The sequence below is a fragment of the Schistocerca americana genome, chromosome 2 (assembly GCF_021461395.2).
Source record: "Schistocerca americana isolate TAMUIC-IGC-003095 chromosome 2, iqSchAmer2.1, whole genome shotgun sequence".
NCBI lineage: Eukaryota > Metazoa > Arthropoda > Insecta > Orthoptera > Acrididae > Schistocerca > Schistocerca americana.
In genome coordinates, this window is record NC_060120.1 from 552,819,859 (window position 1) to 552,846,058 (window position 26,200).

Below are 26,200 nucleotides of genomic sequence, written 5' to 3' on the forward strand. Positions count from 1 at the left end.
GTAGCTGGTAGCTGACTGCAAGTATGGAGCCAAGACAGTGTGGGCAAAATGGCGATGACTGGCTAGGCTGCAGCTGAGCTGAACAGCATGGTCACCCAGGCACCATAATAAGGACCTAGAGTCAAGATGACTAGAGGGCTGGCTAACCAAATGAGAGCATGTCAAGTACCAGTGACTGCAGGTGGGAATCCCATTATTGGTGTCTCAAGTGACTCACAATAAATGGGGTAAAGTATCAACAAGAGATGGATACGAATACACAATGAGCCTGTAACAGGCATAATTGGCAATTGATCAAACCAGGTGCCAAACATTTTGATTACAAATCATTAGTTTGTTTTTACTCCTGGCATCTCAAAACTACTTTCCCATAAAATTGCTTTTAATAAATTTTGTGTAGAAGTTCAGCACACAGTTATACAAAGCACTGTAGCTTAACCTGTTGGTAGGGCTGTGCCTGTAAAGTGGTATGACTCATCAGACATTACCTACAGTATTCACCGTCTGGCTGGGGACCTGGAGCAACCTGTGGTGGTGGTTCATGGATTTGCAGTAGCAATATTTATACTGAATCCATACAATGATGCCAATGACCATTAGAGCTCCAGGTACAGAGGTAATCCTTGAAATGGCCACTCGATTGGGATAATGCTTGAAATGGCCACTCGATTGACAGTGTGTGCAGTAGGAAAATGGAGTGATGAAGGAAAACAGTTCAAAACAACTGACACACAGCAAAATTGAATTTATATACCTTAACATTAGGCATGACTTACCAAAGTGTGAAGCATTCGAATCTTTGTAAGGCTGTATTTTCTGATATGTAAGTGATATACTTGGATAAATAATTAGGGCACTGTTGATGCCTTATGGAAAAACCTGAGAAAGTCAGATGGGTCACTGCCACAAGAGAGGAGCAATACCTTGGCATAATGTGGCTGGAAAGGAATGTGATGTTCCTGGTACTGTCAGAGGGCTTAGTACCAATTAATCCAGCAAGCTCCTCATTGACAGAAGAAAGAAATACAGAATAGAGCTGACAACATGGCAATAGGGTAAGTGATGAAAGCAGGAGGGTCAAAACATTAATTGCAGTGCATGTGGTCATAGGTGCCCACTGGCAATTCCAGCAGAGTGGATGCACATGCACCATGTTCCATTAGTAATGTAAATAACTGTGTCAGCAGAATCAGTCCATGCTCACTCAGTCCACTGCAGAAATCAACAAGTGCGCAGTCTTGCATCAATTAATAGATTAAGCGTTTCAGCATTTCTATTTGCCTATGGGTGTAGTGACATGGACACTAAGCGAGTTTTTTGCAAGTTGGTGTGTCTTACATTGGAATATGCAATAGAGCTTGTGGCATCACTGTTAGTGACAATGATTCTGAATGTATGTTAATGTAGGTAACTACTACCAGTGCTCATGGGCTAATCTTTTCCTATCTCCCACTGTACTGGGGATTGCTACTGTATCTAAACTACAGAAGTAACAGGCATCATGGTGCACGTACTGTGTTGCATCCAGCATGAAAAGTATTTGTTGTGTAAAGTGCACTACATGCACATCTCTCAATGAGAGCATATAATTATTTACGGTATTTAGATAAGGAGGTATATCCTTATAATTGGTATGTTTCCCTCAACTGCTGTTTTCAAATGAACAAAGTTGCAATAATATGGAGTATCTATATCTGCTATTTCCCAATAGCTCAGTCTGAGCATCCTCTTAACTGCATTGAACATTTTTATACATGACATAATAAAATAAAAATACACTTCAAAGTGGGCAGGTAAGCCCAGAGAGAGGGGGTAAACTGTCAGATAAAACACATAAATACCTAATCAAATACAAAGTTATGCAAAACACACTAAACATTTTTCATACATTTGTTAGTAGCTGGAGTAGGGGCTGTTGTGATAACTTTTCCCTTGTTGTTTATGTTGTCATGTACTTCTGGTTATAGATTGATATCTTTCACGTGAAAGTATTGGGCAATGAGCACCTAACGGTTCTCCCTACACCTTATGGTGCACCATAAATTCAAATATTACTTCTAGTTGTTACTAAAACATGATCTTTTTAGCAATTTTTTACTGTCTCAAAGGCCTTAATACTGAGGTGACATAATCATTGATGACATTGTGTCATTAAATGTTTTGTATCTTTGTGCCTGTACTCTTTGTCACTGTAGGTCATCATTGATGGCCTTTGCAGTGATTTACTCAACCTACCTGCAATATCCTAAGAACTGTTGCTTTGCATTGGAGATTCTTGCAGACATTCGCAGTTGATTTCCCAGTGATGAACCTACCTTGAAGTCTAAAATCTGCAAGTCACCGTGGTAAATTATAGAAAGTAGCTTGAAGCATATATCTTTTTTTAATATGTATTTTGTGAGGACATGAAAACTGTGTTTGGTAAAATCAATAAGCCATTTTGATGTGCAAAGGGGAGATTGTGGCTCTATTCCAGAGTTTTTTAACTGCATTTTGTAAAGGTGATAGATGCTGTAGCTAAGCAAGTCTCAGTGCAGTTGCTGTGGCTTGACACAGTGGTATGTACTCTAGTCAGCAGGATCTGCTGTCACATCAGCAGCAACCAAACCTTTGGAGCGTGTGGTGCCTTTATGACAAACAATATTCATGCTGTTGAAAAACATTGGAAAATGTATCTGGCTCATTAGTGCAGTGGCAGAATCAATAATGATTTGTAATGCTTGATAGATTTCTGTTATCATTACATATGCAAAGCACATACTTTACTTCAATTATGTTTTGTAACATAAGGATATAGCTGGAATTGCTGCAGATTGATAAGCTAGTACACATAGTCACTTTTAGATGCTCAGGTTCTCATGATATGATTGCAGCTACAAAATAAGTGGCAGTTCTCACCCTAATTTGAGTGAAGTTTCACTGAACGTGATCAATAATGGGTGTTACTTACATCATATGTTGAATAGAACTTTGCAGTATTTGTATCTTAATGTCCGATTTCTGCTTAGTTTAAGGTCTCTGCTAGGAGTAAGTTAACTTGGGTAGGATTTGGTTACACTGGTGTATTAGAGAGAGAGGATTTCCATGAAAATATATATTGTAATGGGAAAACTTCTTGGTATTTGTATCTTAATGTCCGATTTCTGCTTAGTTTGAGATCTCTGCTAGGAGTAAGTTAACTCAGGCAGGATTTGGCTATGTTGGTGTATTATAGAGAGAGAGCTCTCATGGAGCAAGACTTTCCTCGAAAATCCATATTCTAGTGGGCCTTTGGCAAATATGGATCTCCATTAATCGCTCCTGCTACAGTGAGAGATAGGACAGCCAAATCTTCCAGGAAGAGTTAACTGAAATTCTTAATGTGACTGGTATACTTGGGTTTACTCAAAACTATGTCAGTTATTGTCCTGATTATTCAATCACATAATGGAGTCACGTTGCATGAGAAACTAGAAATATTTTCCTTTATCTACTTAAAACTATTAGTAATAGTTTGCATGCTATGATTGGTATGGTAGATTGTGCAGAATGGTTTCTGGTGAGCTCTGAGCAGTCTAACATTGGACATATTTAAGCCATGAGTCAAGTGCATAACCATTTATGTGATAATGGATTTAACATTTTAACTTTATGTTTTAATAGTTCTATGCTAAGTTGGGATACAGTGGGTGTTTGGCACATGGATGGCTGTTTGATGTCAGAGCTAGAGAAGTGGTGGGGAAACTGATGCACATTCAAACTTTTGCAAGCATGCAAGAATGTGGTGTCAGTCACTGTAGTGGCTAAGCTTTTCTAATTGTAACTTCATTAATATTTCGTATCAGGAGGATGGAAAGACATTTACCAGGCAATCAGTAATGATACTATGGTGCAGAAATCTTCAGTGACATGCTTTTGACCCTGTTGCCTCTAAGCTGATGAAAGTAAGCTTATCTTTATTAGTTTCCTGTTTTATAATAAGTTTTCCTTTCTACCAGATAATAATCAACAATATTGAACCTAAATGGGATTGAATTGCTGCTTCAGTGCACAAAATCTGAGTGTAGAATAATAGTAAGGGTTTTGTTTGAAAGTATGATTCTAACTCAACTCTTATAAGCTTTAAGTGCTGTATAGAAGGTAGCTGTTTTAATGAACTGTTTCATTTTCATGTAAATAAATTGGCTGACTTCAAAAGTAACGGCAGTGGGTAACATGTTACATTTGTATTACACTCTGTGAAAGTAGCATAGGAATTTGCTCGTGGCATTATAAATCATTACTGATGAAACATCTTGAAATACTTGTTGAGAGATAGAACCACACTGGACCAGTGCTGGCCTAAAGCTGGCTTGAGAAATTAAACCCCTCCCTAAAGCTGAGGCAGGTAAAGAAAGGGTAAGATTGACCTCTACAAAGTACTAAACTCATTAATTGACCAGAACCAAAAAAAAAAAAAAAATATATACCCTCGCATGTCAAAACCTCATTCCACGGGCGGTGCGAGTTTTACATAATTTAAAGTATAAAATAGTTATTTAACTAATTAACTAAAATCTCATAGAAAACAGGATAAACAAATTACACAAATGCAAATTTATGTCACATTTATCTTGGTTGCTTGATGTGTGTTGTGAGTCGTATGGGACGTGCTGTTTATCAATTCAAACAAACCCAGGACTCAACCACAAGACAACAATAATCCATTTCCATTGGGCTGAATATTAACTCTGAAATGAGCCCAACAGCATACAACAGAAGAAATAGAAGAGAATACTAAAGTGCCTGATAGGAACAGTCAACGCTAGCCACGATGAATAACTTCGGCGATATGGCCATGTTACTGGATCACTGTTTTAGCGGAATGTGAATGTCAACCACTGCTGAACAAAGATGTATGATGGGTCTTACTTTGATTGATACACTTTCCAATGAATAGCTACTGGTACCGGTACACAGTCTTGCTTGGTAGGTCTTACTTTGGTTGATGCACAAACTGATGAATAGCTACTGGTACCGAGACACAGTCTTGCTTCCACACCGGCAAAATAGAGGACACAGAAGTGATAAAATTTCAATAACATCTTGAATCAGACACCTCTATTCAGACCCAAAGCCAGTAACCTTATCGAGGCCACATCCACACTAGACATAGCGTTGACAACCGTCACCCTACTGAGGCCCATTCACCACTCCGGCCTTCGCGCTCACCACCAGCTGCATGTGCGATGAGGAACTGCTTCACGCAGAGCACACAGTGCTCCCTTGGGATCGCTAGTCAACAAAAGATGGCACGTGGCAGGAATTGAAACTAACACTGCAAGCGACATTAAGAGGCAGAGGAATTGAACTGTGAAGAGCACACAGTTCACACACTGCATGTGAAGCATTGTAGGAAGAAATAAAACAGTTGTGTACTGGTAACAGTTATTGCTTGCAAATGCAAGATTTATGTATCTCAGCTATCCATTGGTACTAATAACACCAAGTGAGATGGCAATTTTCTAGGTGTTCAAATTGTAGCACAAGAAGGAGTTTCTGACTGACTGTCAAGTGGAGCATAACTTGTGTTCTTCATGTGTATGTAACACTTACATTGGGTTATGACCACATGTGTTTCTGACAAATGGATCACTGTTAAGCCTTTTACTCCATTTAGCATCTATTTCACTTGTAGCAACATTATGCAAACTGACTCAGTTTTCTATAAGCTTTGTGGAGGTCTTTTGTCTCCCTGGACTTGCATTACTTAAATTCAAGCAATTTGTTACTGTTGATTCATAACACTTATTCTCTTCAGTTTTTTTGTTCACGACCAAGTCTAAGTGGTCGGCAGTGTCTAACTTATGTAATTTGTGACTGTTACATTTGTCAACACCTTTGACCCATACTGACATAGATTCAGAATCATTTATTTTATGATGATTCCTGGTCCTGATAACCACTCATATTGGATAACCATCCAACTCTGGACGTAGAAAATTTACCAATCGATAACTGGGGCTCAAGGATGCAACAGTTTTGCCTATATAAGTAATGATTTTGGTAAGAAGGTGTCAGTCTTTGTGCACAAATAACAGCATTTGACTGCTCACACAGAAGATGCCATGTTATTATAGGAGGAGAAGGCATACCTGCCTTACTGTGTATAAGCCATCGATAATATTGTAATTAATACCGAGAAATATGTAGGCATACAGGTTATTTTGCATGGCCCGTCAGTGTTCTGTGGTGGTGTTCTGAATTTTACGCTTACTAACAATGATTCTGCACAGCATGGTAATGGCTGGGTTATCATTGCTCTAGTACATGGACCGAAAGTAGAAAAAGTACCAGGTCTCGAATCATTTATCGGTCATGACATCATTGTCTATCGGACATTTCAGACCCGTGAGTTGTACAACAGAGACATGGGTAAATCGTATTACATGTCCACCATGCCTTTGGTTATCAGGACCAGGAATCATCATAAAATAAATGAATCTGGATCCATGTCAGTATGGGTCAAAGGTGTTGACAACTGTAAGGAAATAAAGATTGTAGGTGATCTCACACACTATCACAGAAATTAAATAAAGTCTTCCTTTTACCCTATCCCTAAAAAAAAATAAAAAATATATAAAAAAAACTACACACTGATCTTGCCAAAAGCCGAGAAGCAATTCTTCTTGGTGTTGTAGCTCTCTGGGGCACCCTGGGATGCACTCTGTGTGAACCTTGACCTTAGTGATTACATAACCGCTTATTGCTCTGTGTTTACAAACAGACTGCACATAGTGCATCTTATGTAATTTGTGACTGCTGTATCACAGACTTGCTCACACTTTCACATTTTCCTGTAACTGGCAGAAATTTGCCACAACCGAAAAAGAAGAAGAAGAAAAAAAAAAAAGAAAAGAAGAGAGAGAGAGAGAGAGAGAGTGTGTGTGTGTGTCATGTTATAAGTCATGCTGTTAGGCATCAGTAGCTAGAGCAGAAAAATATAAGATTCATTTTTCTGCTCTAGCTGCTGATGCTTAACAGCATGACTTATAACATGACACACACACACTCTCTCTCTCTCTCTCTCTCTCTCTCTCTCTCTCTCTCTCTTTTTTTTTTTTTTTTTTTTTTTTTTTTTTTTTTTTTTTTCCGGAACAGCATGCATCTCTGTTGCACTCAATTTTCTCCATGTAATACATTTTACAGATACAAACAAATAGTTAAATGATCCATATCTTTCTTGTCCTATTTTGATACATTCTTATCAGCAAATCTTTCTCCTTTAGTCCCTGGTCCTCAGTGCCTAGGGATGGATGCTTGATTCTTAAAGCACAGTGAGGACATGCTGGTAATGCCCTATCTTTCTTCTTTTTCTGCTTTGTTGTGGTGACAGCTTTACTAGTTGGTGTGACTTTAGGTGTTTAAGTTGGTGCTCCTTGAGGTGGCACAGTTCAGCCATGATACGTCTTTAGTCGATCGAAGTATACTTTGCAGTACAATCAGGTAAATGAATTTTGGCATTCACTGTGGTGGTGATGCATGATAGAGAGAAGGGGCCCTCATACCAAGGAGTGAACTTCTTAGTTTGTCCCTTTTTTACCATGGAATTTCATAACAATACCAAATCACTGGGTTTGTATTGAGGGAGTATAGTGCCTTTGTTGCTACATTCTGGCTATTTTTGTGTGGCTTTGAAGTTACTGTGTTTAACTTGGCTCCATATGGCTCTTAGATGGCAGACCAACCTTTTCACTTTGCTGATATTGACACTGGGTGGCAAAGTGTCAATCTGGATCTCCCACAGACTGCTTCATATGGCGAGTATCCCGTTGCTTCGTGGATATGACTATTGTTAGCTGAAGTGACAAATCCGATGTATCTGTCCCAGTATAACTTGGTATTTCCTACATAATATGATAGCATTTGAACAATAATTTTGTCCACTCACTCTAGGCACTCATTGGCCTTAGGATGAAAGGGCATAGTTCACCATTTTTTGGTTCATAACATTTTGCAAACTTGTGCAACCAGTGCCAACATACAATTTGAGCCTTGGTCAATGAGTATTGCATCAGGTCTTCCAAACGGCAATACCAAGAGATTGACAAAGGCAAAAGCAACAATTTCAGCAGTCATATCTGCAAGTGGTATCAAAATTAGATACCTTGAAAAGTGATTGATAACTGACAATGCTTTGTGGAAATGGGCTGAAAATATCTAAGACCACAATCTGGAATGGTTTCAATACTTCTGGTAACTTTTGTAAAGGAACTTTAGTCTTTGGTGAAGGAGCTCATTTTTGCACAAGGCAGACAATTTTGTGTATACTTCCTAACATCAGTTTGGCGGCCTCTCAACCAATCTGAGGCTATTCTTGCATTCACGGCTCATCGCCCATTATAGCAGGCCTGTAAACTGTTGTGACACTGTGCTGCTACTTGTTGTTACAATTCTTTAGGTATTACTACTCTGTTACCCAATGGGGTCTTGTGATACAGTCTTCTGTAACAAAATCAGAGAGTGATGCATGCTGGTGGCATTCTACATCTCTCTCTTCTGAGTCTTTCAGTTCTTCTGTGGAAACATCATCTGTTTGTGCAACTCTAAACTTTCTGCTTAGGCTGTTTGCGTGCCAGCAGCCAGGCTTATGCCGAACTTTGTAATCATATCCTGATAATTTTAATGTCTATCTTGTCAAGCAACTACTGGGGCCTTTTGAACTTAACATCCATACTAAAGCAGTGTGGTCTGTAACCACAGGGAACTGACACCTACACAAGTAACACTTAAAGTAATTTACTCTAAGCATGAAGGCTAGCAGCTCCTTCTTGACAGCACTGTCATTTCTGCTGACTTCATTTGTGTGGAGGTGTAAACAGTTGGTGTTTCCTCACTATTATGTTCCTGACTTAAAACAGCTCCGACACCATACCATAATGCATCAATTAAAAGAATGAAAGGTTTTTCAAACTTTGGAATGTTAGTAAATATGAACTAGTCAAAGTTTCTTTAATTTTCCTTATTGTTACTTTGCACTCATCTGTCCATTCAAACATACATCTTTCTTTAGTAATTTTGTTAATAGCTTTGCTGTTGTAGCATAATCCTGTGCAAAATGCCTATAATAATTGGCTGAAGCTAGGACAGATTTTAACTCTTTAACATTTCTTGGGGTTGGAAAATTATCCACTTCTTCATTTAGCCTTCATGTGGCTTAACTCCATTTGTACTAATGATGTGTCCCAGATACTGAACCTGTGACCGTGCAAAAGAACGTTTCTCTAGTTTTAAACTCAAGTGTGCACTTTGCAATCTCGGCAATGTAATTCTTAATCTTTCAGCATGCTCTTCCATTTTTTTTGCCAAGTAGGCTTTAAACCTCTCAATAAGAAGTCAGCAAATCACTGAAAAAAATGGCAGGAGCATTTCTTAGACCAAAAAGCAAAGCACAATAAGAATTCATAAAGTCAAGATGGGATCACAGAAGCAGTTGTAGGTTTGTCTTGTGATGCAATTAGTATCTGATGGTACCCAGGACACCTGTGGCAGGTGTCAAGTATGGTGCCTTTTTTTTTTTTTTTTTTTTTTTTTTTTTTTTTTTTTTTTTTTTTTTTTTTTGATATGGCTTCTGCACAGTTGGTCTAGCATCTCCTGTGGGAATTTCGTGTTGTATGAGGTCACTTACTAGCAAATATCACCTTTCCTTGAATAACCACACATATTTCTCTAAAACTGGATACAAAAGATTTTGCACTGTCTCTAGAAAATGTGCCAACTTCTCTTTCAACTGATTTCTTATCAAGGTGGCTAGTGCACAAATCTTCCTCGCAGATATTTTTGTCTTGACACTGTTTCTGGTTCAAAACTTCTATTAGCATAACTTCTTTGCCACTGGCTTGTAATGTGCCATGTGGGTTTTTTCTCCCATTGACCAAAATTGTCAACACACACAGGTAACTGAAACCTGTTCCCTTTTACTTTGGGTCTACTTAGACCTCTCTTAACATGGATTTGCAGCCTGTCGAGAATATCGTTCTTGATGAGTGGTTTGACCAGAAAGTCTGATCTTGGTGGTACCTGGTCTTTTACTTAAATCCAGAAACTTTTCTTGTTCCACCACTGATTGTTACAGATATGATAGTTTTCAATGTGCATTTACATGGTTCCATTGAAGCTTGTGAGGTAGGCCTCCCTTCACAGGTTCCTCACAAATGAGACGCATACTCACTGTCTGGACAGTGGTCTGTGTCGCTGAACCAAACAGCATGTGACCTACAATCTATCAAGCCTGATAGCACATTAGAAGATTGTTTCCCAGGATGATGTCAAAATTCCATCTGCATTTCCTCACTACTTCCATATCAAAGACATACTTTTTCCCTTCAGTGTGCAGGTCTATTGTACAAGTACCAGCAGGTCTGATTATCTTGTCTCCAAGTCCACTTATATTGTACCATGGCGATTTTAACACATGCTTGTCATTATTAGAAAAAAAAGAACACTAACCTGAGCTCTAGTATCCACAATAATTTTGACACTCTTCCCTCTGACCTTCCCCTCTAAAACTAAATATGCCACCTCAGTGGGCTCTTCCCTTTTTGTTGGGTTCATATATTTCATGGTGGGTGTCAGAACCTGCCCCACACTTGTTTCCCAATGGAATAGTACTCCTGTCTGACTGACTATTTCTTTTGTTGCCTGTTGAGGGAATTTAGCCACTTATTTTGCGGACAGTGATCTTATTCATGTCCGACAGTATGGCATTTCTTACAACAGATAGCCCAGTAGTGCTTGCCCATATGGTTGGGCTTCCCGCATCTCTGGAAATTTGTGTCATTAATGAACACATGTCATGCTTTGTTGGCACACACTTGGGCGGGTCTTCAGACTTCCTTGCGTTACAGAGCAAGTCTTACTACTTCATGCAAGGAGATAGGGGAGGCTACCTTTACCTCTCTCCCTGTACCTCTCCCTATATGTAGATTGATTCCATATATGAATACATCAATTGTTCCCCCCTCAGCTTCTTCAATTAACTCTTCATTATGTGTATTGTCCCTTCCTAGGGTGTACATGTGACAAGATACTGCCCTAATCCTGTCTGCTAATGCTTCAAAGGCCTCCCTGCTTTTTTTGTCGAAGGGTGGAAACTAATCATGGCAATAGCTAACCCTTTACTTATCAGAGTAACGCTCTGCTAACCCCTATGCCAAGAATTCAAAAGTGAGTGCTTTCCACAAAGCATCTAGTGATTCAACAAAAGTTTGCACATCACCCAAAAGCTTCAGCTTGGTGAAATTTAACAATAAATGGTCTGGCCATGTGCATATTGTCCAATGTGTCTGACATTTTTCAAAAATGTTGTTACACTTTTGCTTGGCTTTCCAGCAAAAGAAGGTACAAAAGTTATGGCTGGAAGTGACTGGCTATATCTGGCACTAACTTTTCTGTTTGAACTTTAGGGGCTCTTGAAGGGCTTGAAGTTGTCACATTTTCAGCAGCTCTAGCTTCACGTTCACGATTTATCATGTTAAGCTGTTCCTGTAGCTCTATTTTTTCAAGTGGTAGGGTGCTTATCTGCTGTTGCAGTAAAATAATGTTATCAGGCTCATTCAGGGCCACATCTGCAGCATTGAAAGCCAATTTGGTCCTCTCTGCTCATTGGCAAGGTCATAAATCCAGCACAATTTCAAAACTGGGGTTTAAACTGAACAGATGTATACAAAAAAAAAGATCTCGCTCTATTCTAGGTAATGAAAATATCCGTCAGCAGATGTTCACTGGAGTTATTAACTAGCAGAATGTATTGCAGTGACACTTACATACACTGAGGTGGCAGTGGTGTTGGCATCGGTATCAGGGGTGGCGAAGGCTGGAGTGTCAGTGGCAAGCTGTGAGAAGCTGCTGCATGGTTACGGCACCCAGCAGCAGTGCACAGTGTGGTGCAGCCTGCAACTACTCTTCTACTGTTTGCTCCTTGCCCCGGCATGGATGCAATGTAGTGGCACATGGCTATATGGTACTCTCGTGTACTTGATTGGACTATCACTGCCTAACACACTGTCGGTCATGCCCGAATGTGCTTCTAGCGCGAACAGCTAAGTGGCCCATGGAATCAAATCTCTATGCATCGCTATGGTTGCCAAAACATAGGACCAGCAGCAAAATATCAATTTGGATCAAATGGTGGGAAAGATCCCACTCTTGGACTCCAGTCTGTAAATGTCAGGCAGGTATCAGAAACTGAGGTGGGCATCCAGAGTGTTTTCCCTTCTCTTAAAATGAGAAATGTCAGGATTCAGGGAAAAATGGGTTTTATTCCTACGAATTACCACTGAGGGATACAATATTCATGATAACTGGCTATGGTCACAGAGTGAACTGCACATGGTGTGAAAAGAGCATTTTGTCCTCTATAGGAAGGACTGGTTGACACATCCAGAGGATAATGAAGCTGGCAGGCAAAAGAGCAAGACGCTGTTGTGGCTGCTACCTCGCTGAGTCTCTTGCATACTTCAAGTGATGGCAGGTGTGTGGCAGAAAGTTGGCATCTCTCTCTCAGCAATACCATGGTGGTGCCAATAGCTCAGTGTAAGAGGCTAAGTTAAAATGATGGAAGCACAATACAACAAAAAATATTATCATATTACCCATTAGCATGTACACTGCATTACGGCAGTGGCCACATGCCCTCCTCCTGTCTTGCTCATACTGCTTCATCCAACATGAACATGCATAGAGCTACAAGTGTCCAAAGAAAGGGCACATTGCATGAGTGTGTGTTTTGCACACAGTAGTACCATTGGACATAAACTGTATCTCTACAATGACTGTTTCTCCCAACAGATTGCTTATTGACTTGCGTGTGTTTCATAAACCACTAAAAATGTGAGTGTCCACAGGAGCTGAAGTACTTTACTAAATGCACAGATGTATGTGGATTTGGGCTCTCCTCATCTCACACAGCTTTCACAGAAGTTGGTTAGCTGGAATAAACAGCAGATTCCAATGCTTGGTCAGTTCTCTTCTTCTGTAACTTACAAATCTGTTGTTTGCCCTTCCTTATAGTGGGTCATTCCCATACAGCAGACCTGTTGGAATTAGAGGTGTCTATCACTTTTGGTTTCTCCTTGGCTGATGAAGTAACTTTAGTGTCAGATCAAGTTTCATATCAGCAACTGGAGTCACTCTGCTCAGAGTTTTCATCTCTGTTTTCCCCTGGGCTCAGTTGTACTACCAGTTTTCAGGCCCCTAACCACAAAAGACCTTTTTTTGTGTATGTGGGAGGGGGGGGGGGGGGGGAGATGTCTGGCATGTTGCCCTACTGTCAAGACTGAATTAGACCATCTGACATCATTTGATGTCACTCGGCCTATCTCTTCCAGTGAATGAGCTGGTCATCATTAAGAAGCTGATGGGTAAACTTCACCTCTGCAGTGACTTCAGTGTCATGATTAATGCACAGTCTCTGATAGATATGTAGCCTTTGCCCCACCTTGATGATTGCTCACAAAATTATCTTGTGGCCACTACTCTTCCAAGATTTATTTGCTGGAAGTGTACCTCCAGCTCCCCTTGGATGAGGCCACTAGGTGCCTTCTCATTACAATGCACCTTTCAGCCTATACCAATATCAACCTTTCTGCGTCACCAGTGCACCTGCAGTTTTTCAGTGATTTTTTGGAACACTTGACAGCCTCTATACCCGGCTGCATCACTTACCTCAACAATATAATTCATTTGTGTATTTCCACTGGAGACCACCTTAGTAATCTTTGATCATTTTTTTTTGCAGTCTGTGGGTCTCAAGTGCAATCTTAGCAATTCTCAATTTTTTCAACCATCAACTGAGTTTTTAAAACCTGGGTTTTAAGGTTTGTCATACAGGTGTCAAGCCATTACTTCACCATGTTGATGCAATTGCAGCTTTGCCATGGTCAACCTACATTAAGGAACTTCAAGCATTTATAGGTAATGTGGTATACTAACATAAGTTTTTACCAGGTGCATCCACAATTGCTCAGCCACTGCATGCACGTTTATGTAGAAATGTGCCTTTTGGTCTGAACAACCCATTGCTTACACTTCTAAGGCTTTAACTCCTGCTCAGCAGAAGTATTCTCAGGTTGAAAAGGAGGCTTTAGTGATTGTTTTCACCCTCAAGAAATTTCATTTCTTCTTGTACACTTCTAAGTTCCATTTAATCATGGATCACAAGCCATTGGTTGCTCTTTTTAATCCTTTGGCTTCTGTGCTGGACAAGGCATCGTTTGCTGTGGTGGGCTCTCTTCCTCTCCCGTTACCATTATCAGATCCACTACCAGCCGCTGTGCAACACACTAGTGTCAATGCATTGTCTTGCCTTCTAATCAGGCTGAACCTAGTGTTCAGTAGGATTAGTTGCTTTGTTTCTATTTAGATATTGAGAACCAGAATGCGCTTGATGGTTTTCCCATCACTAGTGCTACAGCTGTTACTGCAGATCCTGTCCTTAGTTGGGTTCTTGCTTTTGTGTAGCATGATTGGCCAAAAATGTCCCCAGGCCATCTACTCCCTGAGTTGTGACTGCTACTTCCTTACACTGTAACGTACTGCAGCTTCTGCATGTCAGTCACTGGGAGACCTCTTACACCAAAGCTTTGGCCTACTGGTGTGTGTATTGGCTGGGCATAGATGGGGATGTTATGCAGCTTATTGCTGCTTGCACTCACTGCATTTGGCAAAAGACGGCCCTGCGGGTGTCTTTCTCCCCCTGGCTAGCACAGAACACAGAAGCTCCCATTGGAGTGTCTACATGTCGATTTTCATGGAGCCTTCCTGAACCAGTATTGGCTCATTGTTGTGGACGGCTGTTCCCAGTTCCCATAAGTGACACATTGTCCATCCATGTCTGTGGTAACCAGTATTTCGGTTCCGTCTAAGACTTTTGCCATTGAGGGTCTCCCCTCTGCTGTGTATACTGATAATGGCCCCCAGTTTCTTTGGAAGTATATGTCGGGCAGTTTCCCTGAAGCTGCTTTAGTCAATTTTTTGAGTTCGTACCCTTTCACTCTAGTAGGGGACTAGAGCCTGGCAGAGCTGCTACATGAATGCCAATCATGGACCCTCCTTCACCTGCTGCATCATCACCTCCACTACAGTTCCGGCTGGGTGCACTTCTCTGGGCTTGTGGCTTCGGCCATCACTGCACTTGATTCCTGACATCACCAACCATTGCCAGAGCTAGCGCCTGTGCATCATGCACGCTCCTGGTGGGCAGATGTCCCATCACTTTGACCAGCTGCAGCCACATGCAGCAGGCCCTGTTCTGGAAAGCCCAATGCCTTCCCATATCTGCCACTGCTGATGGCTGTTCCTGTGTCACAGATAGTCTGGTTTGTGCTGCAGAAGGGATCACTGCTTGGCAGATTGCTGTCTGGGGTTTCTACCTCTGCCCCTCCTTCCTTGGTTGCCATCACAAATGCAGCCCTCACTGCACCTTATGCCACAGCCATTGCTATCACCTCCATCATTGTGTCCTTTGCGGCCATCGTCTCCAATGCCCCTGCTGATGCTTTTGGTGCTGACTGCTGACCTCGACAAGGCATCACTATGTAGATGCCATCCCCAGTCTTCCCCTATAGTCTTTCACAAAAGAGGGGATGGTGCACCTATCCACCCCCTCATCGCTTCCGCCCTTACTCACCTGTGCCTGCCCACGCATGCTGCAGCAGCTGCCGTCATCAGGCGATAAAATGGACATCAGCACCATCATTGGTGTTTCCTGGGGCTTGTAATCTCAGTGTCTTATGAGATCAATGTTTTTCTTTTTTCACAGTACCTGTGCTATTTTGGTACTGGTGCTTGTTTGGTACTAGTGCTTGTTCGGTGCCAGTTCTTTTTTACTGTACCGTGCATTTTTCCATGTCTGGTGTTCTTTATGCATATCTGTATATGGTTTTCCCACCTCTTAGAGGGGAGAAGTGGTGTATCTTCACTCATGTCATGTGTGATTTCAGGGAGCGCACTTTCATACAGTTCACAGATCCACTTATAGAGGCCACCAGGGTTGGCACCATGGTATACTCTGGTGAGCCACCAAAGAAACAACATTATTTAAGTGATCCCAAATGAGTGCTTGGTCTATTCTTTATGCTGTATTACTGTTGTCCGGTCAGTGTGTTCAGTGCTATGCACAACCTGTATCTTACATGTTGCTCTAAAAAGTACTATGTCCATACATCATTTCTGTTCTTGCTGTAAGACAGACAAGTACTAGTAGACACTTAACAGCTGTGACTAACCTGATTGGCTGATCACTGAAAGTATAGTCAAACAATAAATTCTTTTTTCAGCAATATGGAAAGGATAGATTGCTACCCACCACACATAGGAGCCATTTAGTTGTAGACACATATTCACAAATGACTGCCTTAACATCCAGAAACAACAGTTCCCATGTGTGAGTGTGAGTTGTGCCTGTCTGAATGTTTGTGTGTTTTCTTTTTATGAAGCACTTAATCCACAAGCTAAACATTTGTAATATTTTTTTTTATAGTGCCTGCCTGCAAGTCAACTCCTCCTCCGTATGGTGAGTAACAATCTGTCCTTCCAATATTGGTGTTTTGTCATCCTGGGCTGTCCACTGTTTAAATTTTTTCTTGTACAGTAAAAGACAAAAATAAAAATATTATATACCATGAAAGAATTATTGAAATGAGACAGAAATCCGAAGATGTGATGTACATGTACACACAAACAAATGATTACAATTTCAGAAAAATGTATGATTTATTCAAGAGAAAGAGCTTCACAATTTGAGCAAGTCAGTAACACATTGGTCCATCTCTGGCCCTTATTCAAGCACTTATTTGGCTTGACATAGATTGATAGATTTGTTGGATGTCCTTCTGAGGGATACTGTGACAAATTCTGCCCCATTGGTGCATTAGATCATCAAAATCCTAAGATGGTTGAAGGACATTGCCCATAATTCCCCAATAATTCTCAATTTGGAAGAGATCTGATGATATTTCTGGTCAAAATAAGGTTTGGAAAGCATGAAAACAAGCAATAGAAACTCGTGCCAAGTGAGGGCAGGGATTGTCTTGCTGAAATGTAAGCCCAGGAATGCTTGCCATGAAGGGCAACAAGATGGGGAGTAGAATATTGTCGATGTATAGCTGTGCTGTAAGGGTGCTGTGGATGACAACCAAAAGGGCCATGCTATGAAATGAAATGGCACAACAGACCATTGCTCCTGGTTATGGAACAGTATGGCAGTTGACAAATGGTTCAAATGGCTCTGAGCACCATGGTACTTAACATCTGAGGTCATCAGTCCCCTAGAACTTAGAACTACTTAAACCTAACTAACCTAAGGACATCACACACATCCATGCCCGAGGCAGGATTCGAACCTGTGACCGCAGCGGTCTCGCGGTTCCAAACAGAAGCACCTAGAACCACACAGTCACACCGGCCGGCAAGGCAGTTGACAATTGGGTTGATATCCCACTGCTGTCTGGAGCGTCTCCAGACATGTTGTCACTAGTCATCAGGGTTCACTTTGAAGCAGGACTCATGAACTCATCACTGAAGACAGTTCTACTCCAGTCAGTGAGATTCCATGCCGAAGATGTATTTGTAGATGACTCAGACAGTGGTGAGATACCAATCTGACTGTCACCCACCATGCAGCCCAACAACCAGGAGTGATGGTCTGAGGTGCCATTTCATTTCTTAGCACAATGCCTTTGGTTGTTATCCATGGCATCCTTACAACACAGCAGTATGTTGATGATCTTCTACAGGTCGTTTGGTTGATCTTCATGGATAGCTATTCTGGGCTTATATTTCACCATGATAATGTCTGCCTACAAATGGCAAGAGTTTCTACTGCTTTTTGTGCTTGCTAAAACTTACCTTGGCCAGCAAGGTCACTGGATGTCTCCCCATTTGAGAACATTTGGAGCATTACGGGCAGGGTCCTCCAACCATCTCACGAGTTTGGTGATCTGTTGCACTAATTGGGCAAAATTTGGCATAATATCCCTCAGCAGGATATCCAACAACTCTATCAATAAATGCCATGCTGAATAACTGTTTGCAATAGGCCAAAAATGGACCAATGCATTATTGACTTGGTTAGTTTGTGAAGCTCTTTCTCTTGAATAAATCATGTAATTTTTTAAAAACTGTAATCAATTGTTTGTCTGTACATGTATGTCACATCTACCAATTTCCCTCCCATTTTGATAATTTGTTCACAGTTTTCTTGGAGTGTACTTACATATATTGCATTGCAGGTTTTAATCAGACAGCCAGCTGGCAGCTAGTGCTGATCATATGAAACTGTTCCCGCATTTCATAAAAAAAATTTCATATAACTACAAAAAATGATGGCCTTAGTGCACACAGGTGACATATGCTGATAAACATTTTACCACTGATGTTGTATCCCCATTAAGAACATCATACTAAATTGTGTTTATTAAAATTTTCTAGACTGTTATGCTGCAGTCGTGCAGATTCTCTTGAATTTGTTGTTGTTTTTTTATGTGTGAGGATATATTCACTGGGATTGTGTCTTCAAGGTTAAATAGGAGTGTTTTTTTGTGTGGAAGGGATGACAGTTGGTACTGGTACTGTTGGTGGTTGTAGGATTTTATATTGATAGACTTATGGACTGTGCCATCAGAGAGATGGAGATCAATGTCCTGGAAGATGGCGCATTGGGTTGAGAAAGAGCAAATCAAGCAGATGGAGGAGAAGGTTTTGGAGGAATGAGGATACGACATCTTGGTCCTTGGTCAGATCGTGAATGTATTATCAACAAACATGAACCAGACAAGGGTTTGGGGTTTTGGGAGGCTGGGAAGATTTTCTCTAGGTGGCCCATAAACAGAGCAACATGGAGGGTGCTGTGCTGTGCCCATGGCTGTGCTACAGATTTGATTATACACTGGTGTCCAAAATCAAAGCAACAAACCACTGTTTCCCCATCCTGTGTCTAATTCATGATATAATCATGCAAACTGTCACCAGATGTCCTTATGATCATGTTCTGCATGGAAGATGGCATTCCCATCAATGGACAACCATTCCAAGAATGACATCAGGGCACCCATTAAATGGTATAGTCTTTGCCAGATAGTCCCACATCCACAGTCACTACGTACACAATCACAGACAGTGCAGTATGGCACAGAGAAGATGCCTACCAGACTCACTGCAGTGGAGGACCATAGGAAGAATGGAAGCAGGACAATCACACGCTGATGTGACCTGATGATTTATTGTGAATCATTCTGTTGTTTCTCCAATGTGGTGACAATTTATAGAGACTGAAACTGTATACTGAAGACCAGGGCAAGGCTGATCATGTGTGACATCAGAGAGAGAATACCATTATTTGGCTGTAAGGGCTTAACAGTACCGCCTTAGAGCTGCATGGCAACTGGCACCTGACCTTGCAGCATGTACTGGAAGCCTGTATCGATGCAGAAGGTGAACAGAAGGCTTCAGCAGAATGGCATTTACTGTCAGAGACCTGCTGTATGTGTACTTCTGATGCATCTTCACAGAAGGGAACGTCTGTAGTGAAGTCGTCAACAAGTCACCTGCTCAGTCGAACAGTAGGCCAACGTTCTTTTCACTGATGAGTCCTGATTTGGTCTGAAGAGTGATCCTCAATGCATTCGCATTGGAGGGAATGTGGAACATAATTTTGGGACCCAAATATTGTGGAAAAAGGCTGATATCGAGGAGGATTCCTGATGGTTTGGGCAAGGATTACATTGATCACTCAAACAGCTCTTCATGGAATTATATAGATGAATCGGGAAGGTTTAACTGCTGTCAGGTATCATGACAAGATCGTGGGACCTTTTGTGTGGTTGTTTCAAGACATTGTGGACCCAGACTTCGTACTGATGGACGATAATGCTCAACCTCATAGACTATGGGTTGTCAATGTTTTCTTGGAAATGGAAGATATTGCACACACCATGTGGCCTACTCACTCTCCTAATTTGAATCCTGTAGAGCATGTTTGGGATGCACTAGGGAGATAGGTTGCATCATGTCAGTGTCCACCAACCACGCTTCAAGAGTTGTGATCAGCTCTGCTGGAAGAATGAGTGTTATTGCCTCAACCTGAGACTGACAACTTCATTCACAGCATTCCTCAATGTTGTCAGGCCTGTATTGCTGCCAGAGGTGGTCACACCCTATACTGAGAACATTAACAAGTTGTTGGAATGTGTGTGCAAATTCGTTAAGTTGGAAAAAATAAACATTTTTGTCTATCATTATGACTGTTGCAGTTGTTCGTATTCTGTATTCATTACATTATTTCTGTTGTATTATCACCTGTTTCTACAGTTTTGTTGGAAAATAAAAGCAACCTTGCAGAATTTCTATTTGTTGCTTCAATTTTTGGACACCAGTGTACATTTTCCCCTTGAAGAGAATTAGTCGTGAATGAGGATGTAGTTGGTAAGGTGTATAAGGAATGAGTTAGTGAGTTTTGAGACAAAAGAATGCTGGAAGTGGTAGTCTTTGACAGCAGCAAGGCGATGAACGTGAGAGATGCCGAAGAATAGTGAGATGGTATCAACAGTGATAAGTATGGATCCATTAAGTAAGTGGGTGGTGAGTGTCACGAGTTGGTGAAGGAATTGGTTTGTATGAGAGGCTAGGCTATGGGTAATTAGTTGGAAGTGTTGGGTGACAAGAGCAGAGATTCATTTAGTGGATGCACAGTAACTACCTACAATGGGGGTGTCCAGCATTTTTAAATTTGTGGATTTTGGGAAGCATTTAGAAGGTGGGTATGTGGAGATCATTGGGGTGAGGAGTAATATGGGTTCAGGAGAGAGATCCTGGGATGGGCCTATGGACTAGAGTAAGAACTGGAGGTTATGTTGCACTTCTGGAATGGGGTCACTATGACAGACTTAGTAGGTGGAGGATTCAGACAGTTGGGGAAGCCTTCTTTCAGAAAGTCACTGTGATTCATCATTACTGTGGCAGCACGTTTGTCTGCAGGGAAGGTACAAATGGCTGTTCTTTCTTCTGTTGCGAATTTTGTATTTTTGGGAAGGGACCAGTGGAAGAATGGTGAGGCTAAGTTAGAGGTAAGGAATTCCTAAAAAGTGACCAAGATTGGTTAGGTGGGAGGGGATGAGGTCACAGTTTGATAGGTGCATGAAGTGGGACGGGTGAGGTTCAGTGGTAGGATTAGTTTGGCTTTAGTTGGAGGTATTGGTAGCAAGGAAGTCTTTCCACTATAGGGATCTTGGATGAGTCCAGCATGGTTGAGCTTAGTGTGGGGTTGAAGGCAGAGCCTTTGCTTAGGACTGATACTCCTGTAGGATAAATATTTGTGGTGGATATGTTGATAACAATGCTTTTGGAATTTTTAGGTTCTAAATTTAGTTTCAGGAGGGAGTTTCAGAGGATGTGGTAAATGGAAAAGTTAAACAAAGTTGAGGCTGAGTGTTATGAGGGGTGAGGGGTTGACAACAGGGTTTTCAGGGCTTAGGATAGCTGTTGGGAGGTAGTGGTGTCCCAAGGTGGCATTATGATCTCAATAAGTTTGATAATTTATGGAAATGGTGCCTGGAGTGCTCTTTCAGGTGTTGGAAGGTAAGGCATCCAATTTGGGAGGTGTAGTTTAGGTAGATGATTGATCAGTGACAGTATCTAGCAGAGGTGCCTGTGCCAAGAAGATTTGTTTTTGTAGTACTATGTTTGTGAGGGATAGGGACTGACAGAATCTGAAATTATGACCATCTATCATGAAGCCCGGAAGTGAAGAATATACTGTCCGAGGTAGTACATATCCCTACTACTGTGGTATTCCACTATCCAACCAACCTACACAACATCCTGTTCCATCCCTATACCATTCCCACTCCTAACTCCTAGCCACAGAGGTTATAACACTGTGGAAGACGTAGATGCAAAACCTGACTGATTCACCTACCCGGGACATTGTCCTGTTGCAGGCTTATCCCATTCCATCAGAGGCAAAGTCACCTGTGAAAGCAGCCATGTCATGTACCAGCTCTGCTGCTATTTTTGCACAGCATTTGACCACCAAATGAATGGCCATCACATAAATGGCCAAGAACACAGTTGACTGTACAGAGATAGAATGCACAACTGAGCACAACATGATTAAGTTCAGTGGCTGCTTCACAATTCATGCCATCTGTATCCTTCCACCCAGCACCAGTTTTCTGAACTATGCAGGTGGAAGTTATCATTGCATGACATCCTTTGCTACCATAATCCTCCTGGCTTCAATCTCCACTAACCCACTGCACCCACATCCTCTACCCAACAGTCTCACCCTCCTCTATCCTGCCACCTACCGTATTTACTCGAATCTAAGCTGCACTCGAATCTAAGCCGCACCTGAAAAATGAGACACGAAATAAGGGAAAAAAAAATTTCCCGAATCTAAGCCACACCTGAAATTTGAGACTCGAAATTCAAGGGGAGAGAAAAGTTTTAGGCCGCACCTCCAAATCGAAACAAAGTTGGTCCATTGTAATATGAGACACAATTTGGGTCGAATGAATGACGATACCGCTACAGTAGTTTGGTTGGAGTCGTAAGCTTAGCAGTTAAGCTTTACCAGGTAGCCATTGCTATGGGCCAGGCGCTCCATCCGTATTTATACAGGTACTCTTCCTTTATCACGTGCTTTGCCTGGTTTGAATCGATTGCTTATTTTGCTTTGATCTGATAAGAGCCGTTTCCTTTGTTGTAAGTGTTTACGTCACTCTAAGCTGAAAATGAATTACTGTACTGCGTCACGCATTGTTCGTCGCATTCTGATAGTTGGTGTTTACGGCCTGTCGCCGCTCGTGGCATGGCTTGCTTTTGTGCGCGCTACCACCGCTTAAAATTTAAAAAGAAAAAAAAGAGAGAGGAATCGTCTCATTAGTGAAACAATGGCAATAGACTGCTATTTGTTGTTATTTACACAGCTGCTTTCTTTGATAATGATCAACAAGAACCAAATAATAGACTGTGTATGATAGAACATGTTCTGAATGAGAGTTAGGCAAAAATTTTTCTCCGTTTGAAAATCTTTGCGGCCACTTCTTTAGTACATCAAATTCTGCACAGAAATTAGAGTCATCTTAGATTTAAAAATCTAGTCAGTTCCCGTGCTTCATTTCTGACTGTATCACTATTAGGCATAAGAATAATACAAATATAAACATGACACGATATGTATATTCTTCCGCGTTTGCTGGTGTTTCACTCTAGTTTCATAGTTTATTAGGTATACAGGATGAGATAGCAGCAAACACGAAAGAATACATGGCAAAATGTTTATATTCATATTATTCTTATGGTGAAGAGAATACTGCATGTGATCCACATTTCATCAGGTTCCTATTAGCAACCATCTCTTCTCACAGGTAGGAAAAAATTCAGAACGTAGAGTTTGCCACATTGACAAATATCCCAAACAGTCTTGCCAGTCGGATTTTCATACTACATTGAAATTCTGCTACATTCGAAGATGAACAATACAGAATTTGTATTTACTTCATTGGATAATGTATGAATATGCAGTGGTCGAAACTCGGGGCGGAGAAAAAAATCTAGTCTTCCACCTTTTTTTTTAATTTATTTACTAACGCAGAGGTTTTGGCGCCAGTATTTATCTTCGTGCCTACAAAGCATGCCTGTGTAGCACTACATATATTCGACGGCAGAAGTTAGCTGTGGCGGCACCTATCAACATTTTTCAGAACTTCCGCTTGCTTTGCACTCGATTCTAAGCCGCAGGCGGTTTTTTTGATTACAAAAAGCGGAAAAAAGTGCGGCTTAGATTCGAGTAAATACGGTATGCCTTCATGTCCTGTGTGCTCTCCCTCATGCATTCCTATCCCACACATGGGCTACCTCCTACTGTGCTGCCAACTACCCCTCCCCAGCCCATTCTCCTGCTTCCCATCTCATTCTTCATCTACCCACACCACATGACACAATCCCTCACTCCAGTCAACCAGGCAAACTGCAGTTCCAGCTAGCGCACTGTAGCTACAGACGTGTATGTGTTCTTGTATAGCAATAACAAACATGATTTATGTAACGCAGTACTTTATAGAGTGACACATAAGATAAAATGAAGTACTGGTTGTGCTTAGTACTGAACACACTGACTGGACAACAGTAATACAGATTACAAAATACGCCAAGCACTCATTTGCAATCACTTAAATAATATCGTTTCTTTGGTAACTCACCAGAGCATGGCAGGAGGCCAACCCAGGTGGCCTCTATGAGTGGGCCTGTGAACTATATGGACGTGTGATCTCCGACATGCAGGAGCTGCAATACATTCTGGCATAAAGGAAGTGGAAATCACAACCCAGGAAGCAGCATCCTTCTTATCTAACAAGAGAACCCCATTATACACAAAAATGTGGTGCTGGAGGGAGAAGCAGGAAGGCCCAGGGAATTACCTGGTGAAAATCCCATCATACACAAAAAGGTGCTGCTGGAGGGACAGGTAACTACACAAGAAATCCAAAGCAAGGCCTGGATGGGGGCAGGGGGTGGAGGGGGGGGGGGGGGGGGTTCTCTGGCGAACTGTACTGCACAAAACAGAGGGCCTTCATTTATGGATGATGCTATAGTGGCACTAGTGATCGGAAAACAATCAACCATGTTCCGGTTCTAAGTATCTAAGAAGAAACAAAACAACTTATCCTTATCGAACGTCATGTCCGGGTCCGATCAGAAGACGAGATAAGACATCGACATTGGCATATTGCACCATTGGCTGGTAATAGATCTGATAATGATAATGGGAGAGGAAGAGACCCACCACTGCAAACAATATGCTGCCTTGTCTGGCATGGAAGCCAAAGGACTAAAAAGAGCAACCAACAGTTTGTGATGTGTGATTAAATGGAACTGAAAACCATAAAAGAAGACATGAAATTTCTTGAGGGTGAGCACAGTCACTAAAACCTCCTTTACATGAATTACCCTAGGACTATATGTGTGCCAACACCATGTCAAGACCATGCTGAGGGGAATCTGTAGCCAACACAAGATGCTTACCAGGCTGAACAATGGCCAGCCGTAGGGCAGATGGAAGCTTAAATTTAAGCAAAGCAAACACTCTGTTACAAGCTGTAGACCAGAAAAAGGCACATTTTTATGCAGAAGTGCATGCAGGGGCTGAGCAACAGTGGATACATCTGGTAAAAACATGTGGTGGTATGCAACTTTACCTGGAAATGCCTGTAGTTCCTTAATGGAGGTTGCCCATGGCAAAGCTGGAATTGCATCGATATGGTGATGCAGTGGCTTGACTGCTGTGTGGGAAACCTCAAACCTAGGTATTGAATTGACAACTAAAAAAAATTTAGTTTTGGCAAGGTTGCACTTGAGACCTGCAGACTGCAAAAACAGAAAACAACAATAAGAGATTTCTAAGGTGGTCTTCAGTGGAATAACCTGAAAGAAATATATCATTGAGGTAACTGATGCTGTCAGAATTTCTAAAAAACACTGAAAAATTGCAGGCATGCTAGTGATGCCAAAAGGCAAGCATTGATATTAATATAGGGTGAAAGGTGTATTGACATCAAGTGGCCTCATCCAAGGGAAGCTGGGTTTATGCTTCTGACAAATCAATCTTCAAAAAGTGGTGGACACATGATAATTTTGCAAGCAACTCATCAGAGAAGGGCAAAGGTTATGTATCTATCATGGACTGTGCTTTAGTTGTGACACTCAAAACACTGCATAGGTGAAGCTTACCTGTTGATTTCTTAATGATGACTGATGGTGTACCCCATTCACTGGAAGAAATAGGCTGAATGACATCGACCGATGTCAAATGGTCTAATATGGCCTTGACAGAGTCACACAATGCAACAGGCATCTACCACACCCAGAAAAAATGAGGGCAGGCCTTCTCTTTCATGGTAATTTGGGCCTAACAATTGGTAGCACAACCAAGTTCAGGGGAAACCAGAGGTGAAAATTCAGAGAAGAGGGAATCCAGTTGCTTATACAGAACTTGAAATGACACAAAATTTACCTCATCAGCAATTGAGAAACCAAAAGCGTTAAATGCCTCTAACCCAAACAGGTCTGCAGTAAGGGAATGATCTACAACAATGAAGGTGAGGGGGTGAACGACAAATTTGTAAGAGATATGTGTGAAGGTGGGAATTTAAGGAGATGGGACCTGGATAAATGGACTAAACCA

General features: G+C 41.4%; 1 protein-coding gene across 3 annotated transcripts in view; it reads left to right on the forward strand.

The window, feature by feature from the left end:
- LOC124594866 (cilia- and flagella-associated protein 300-like) overlaps positions 1-26,200 on the forward strand; it is a 152,561-nt gene that overhangs the window by 34,890 nt on the left and 91,471 nt on the right. For 2 of the 3 annotated variants that reach the window (XM_047133334.1, XM_047133336.1), the window contains exon 3: positions 16,499-16,531. The exons of the other annotated variant lie outside the window; for it this stretch is intronic. In XM_047133334.1, coding sequence (XP_046989290.1) covers positions 16,499-16,531 — 33 coding nt within the window. The remainder of the gene's footprint in view (positions 1-16,498; positions 16,532-26,200) is intronic. 3 annotated transcript variants of the gene reach the window in all.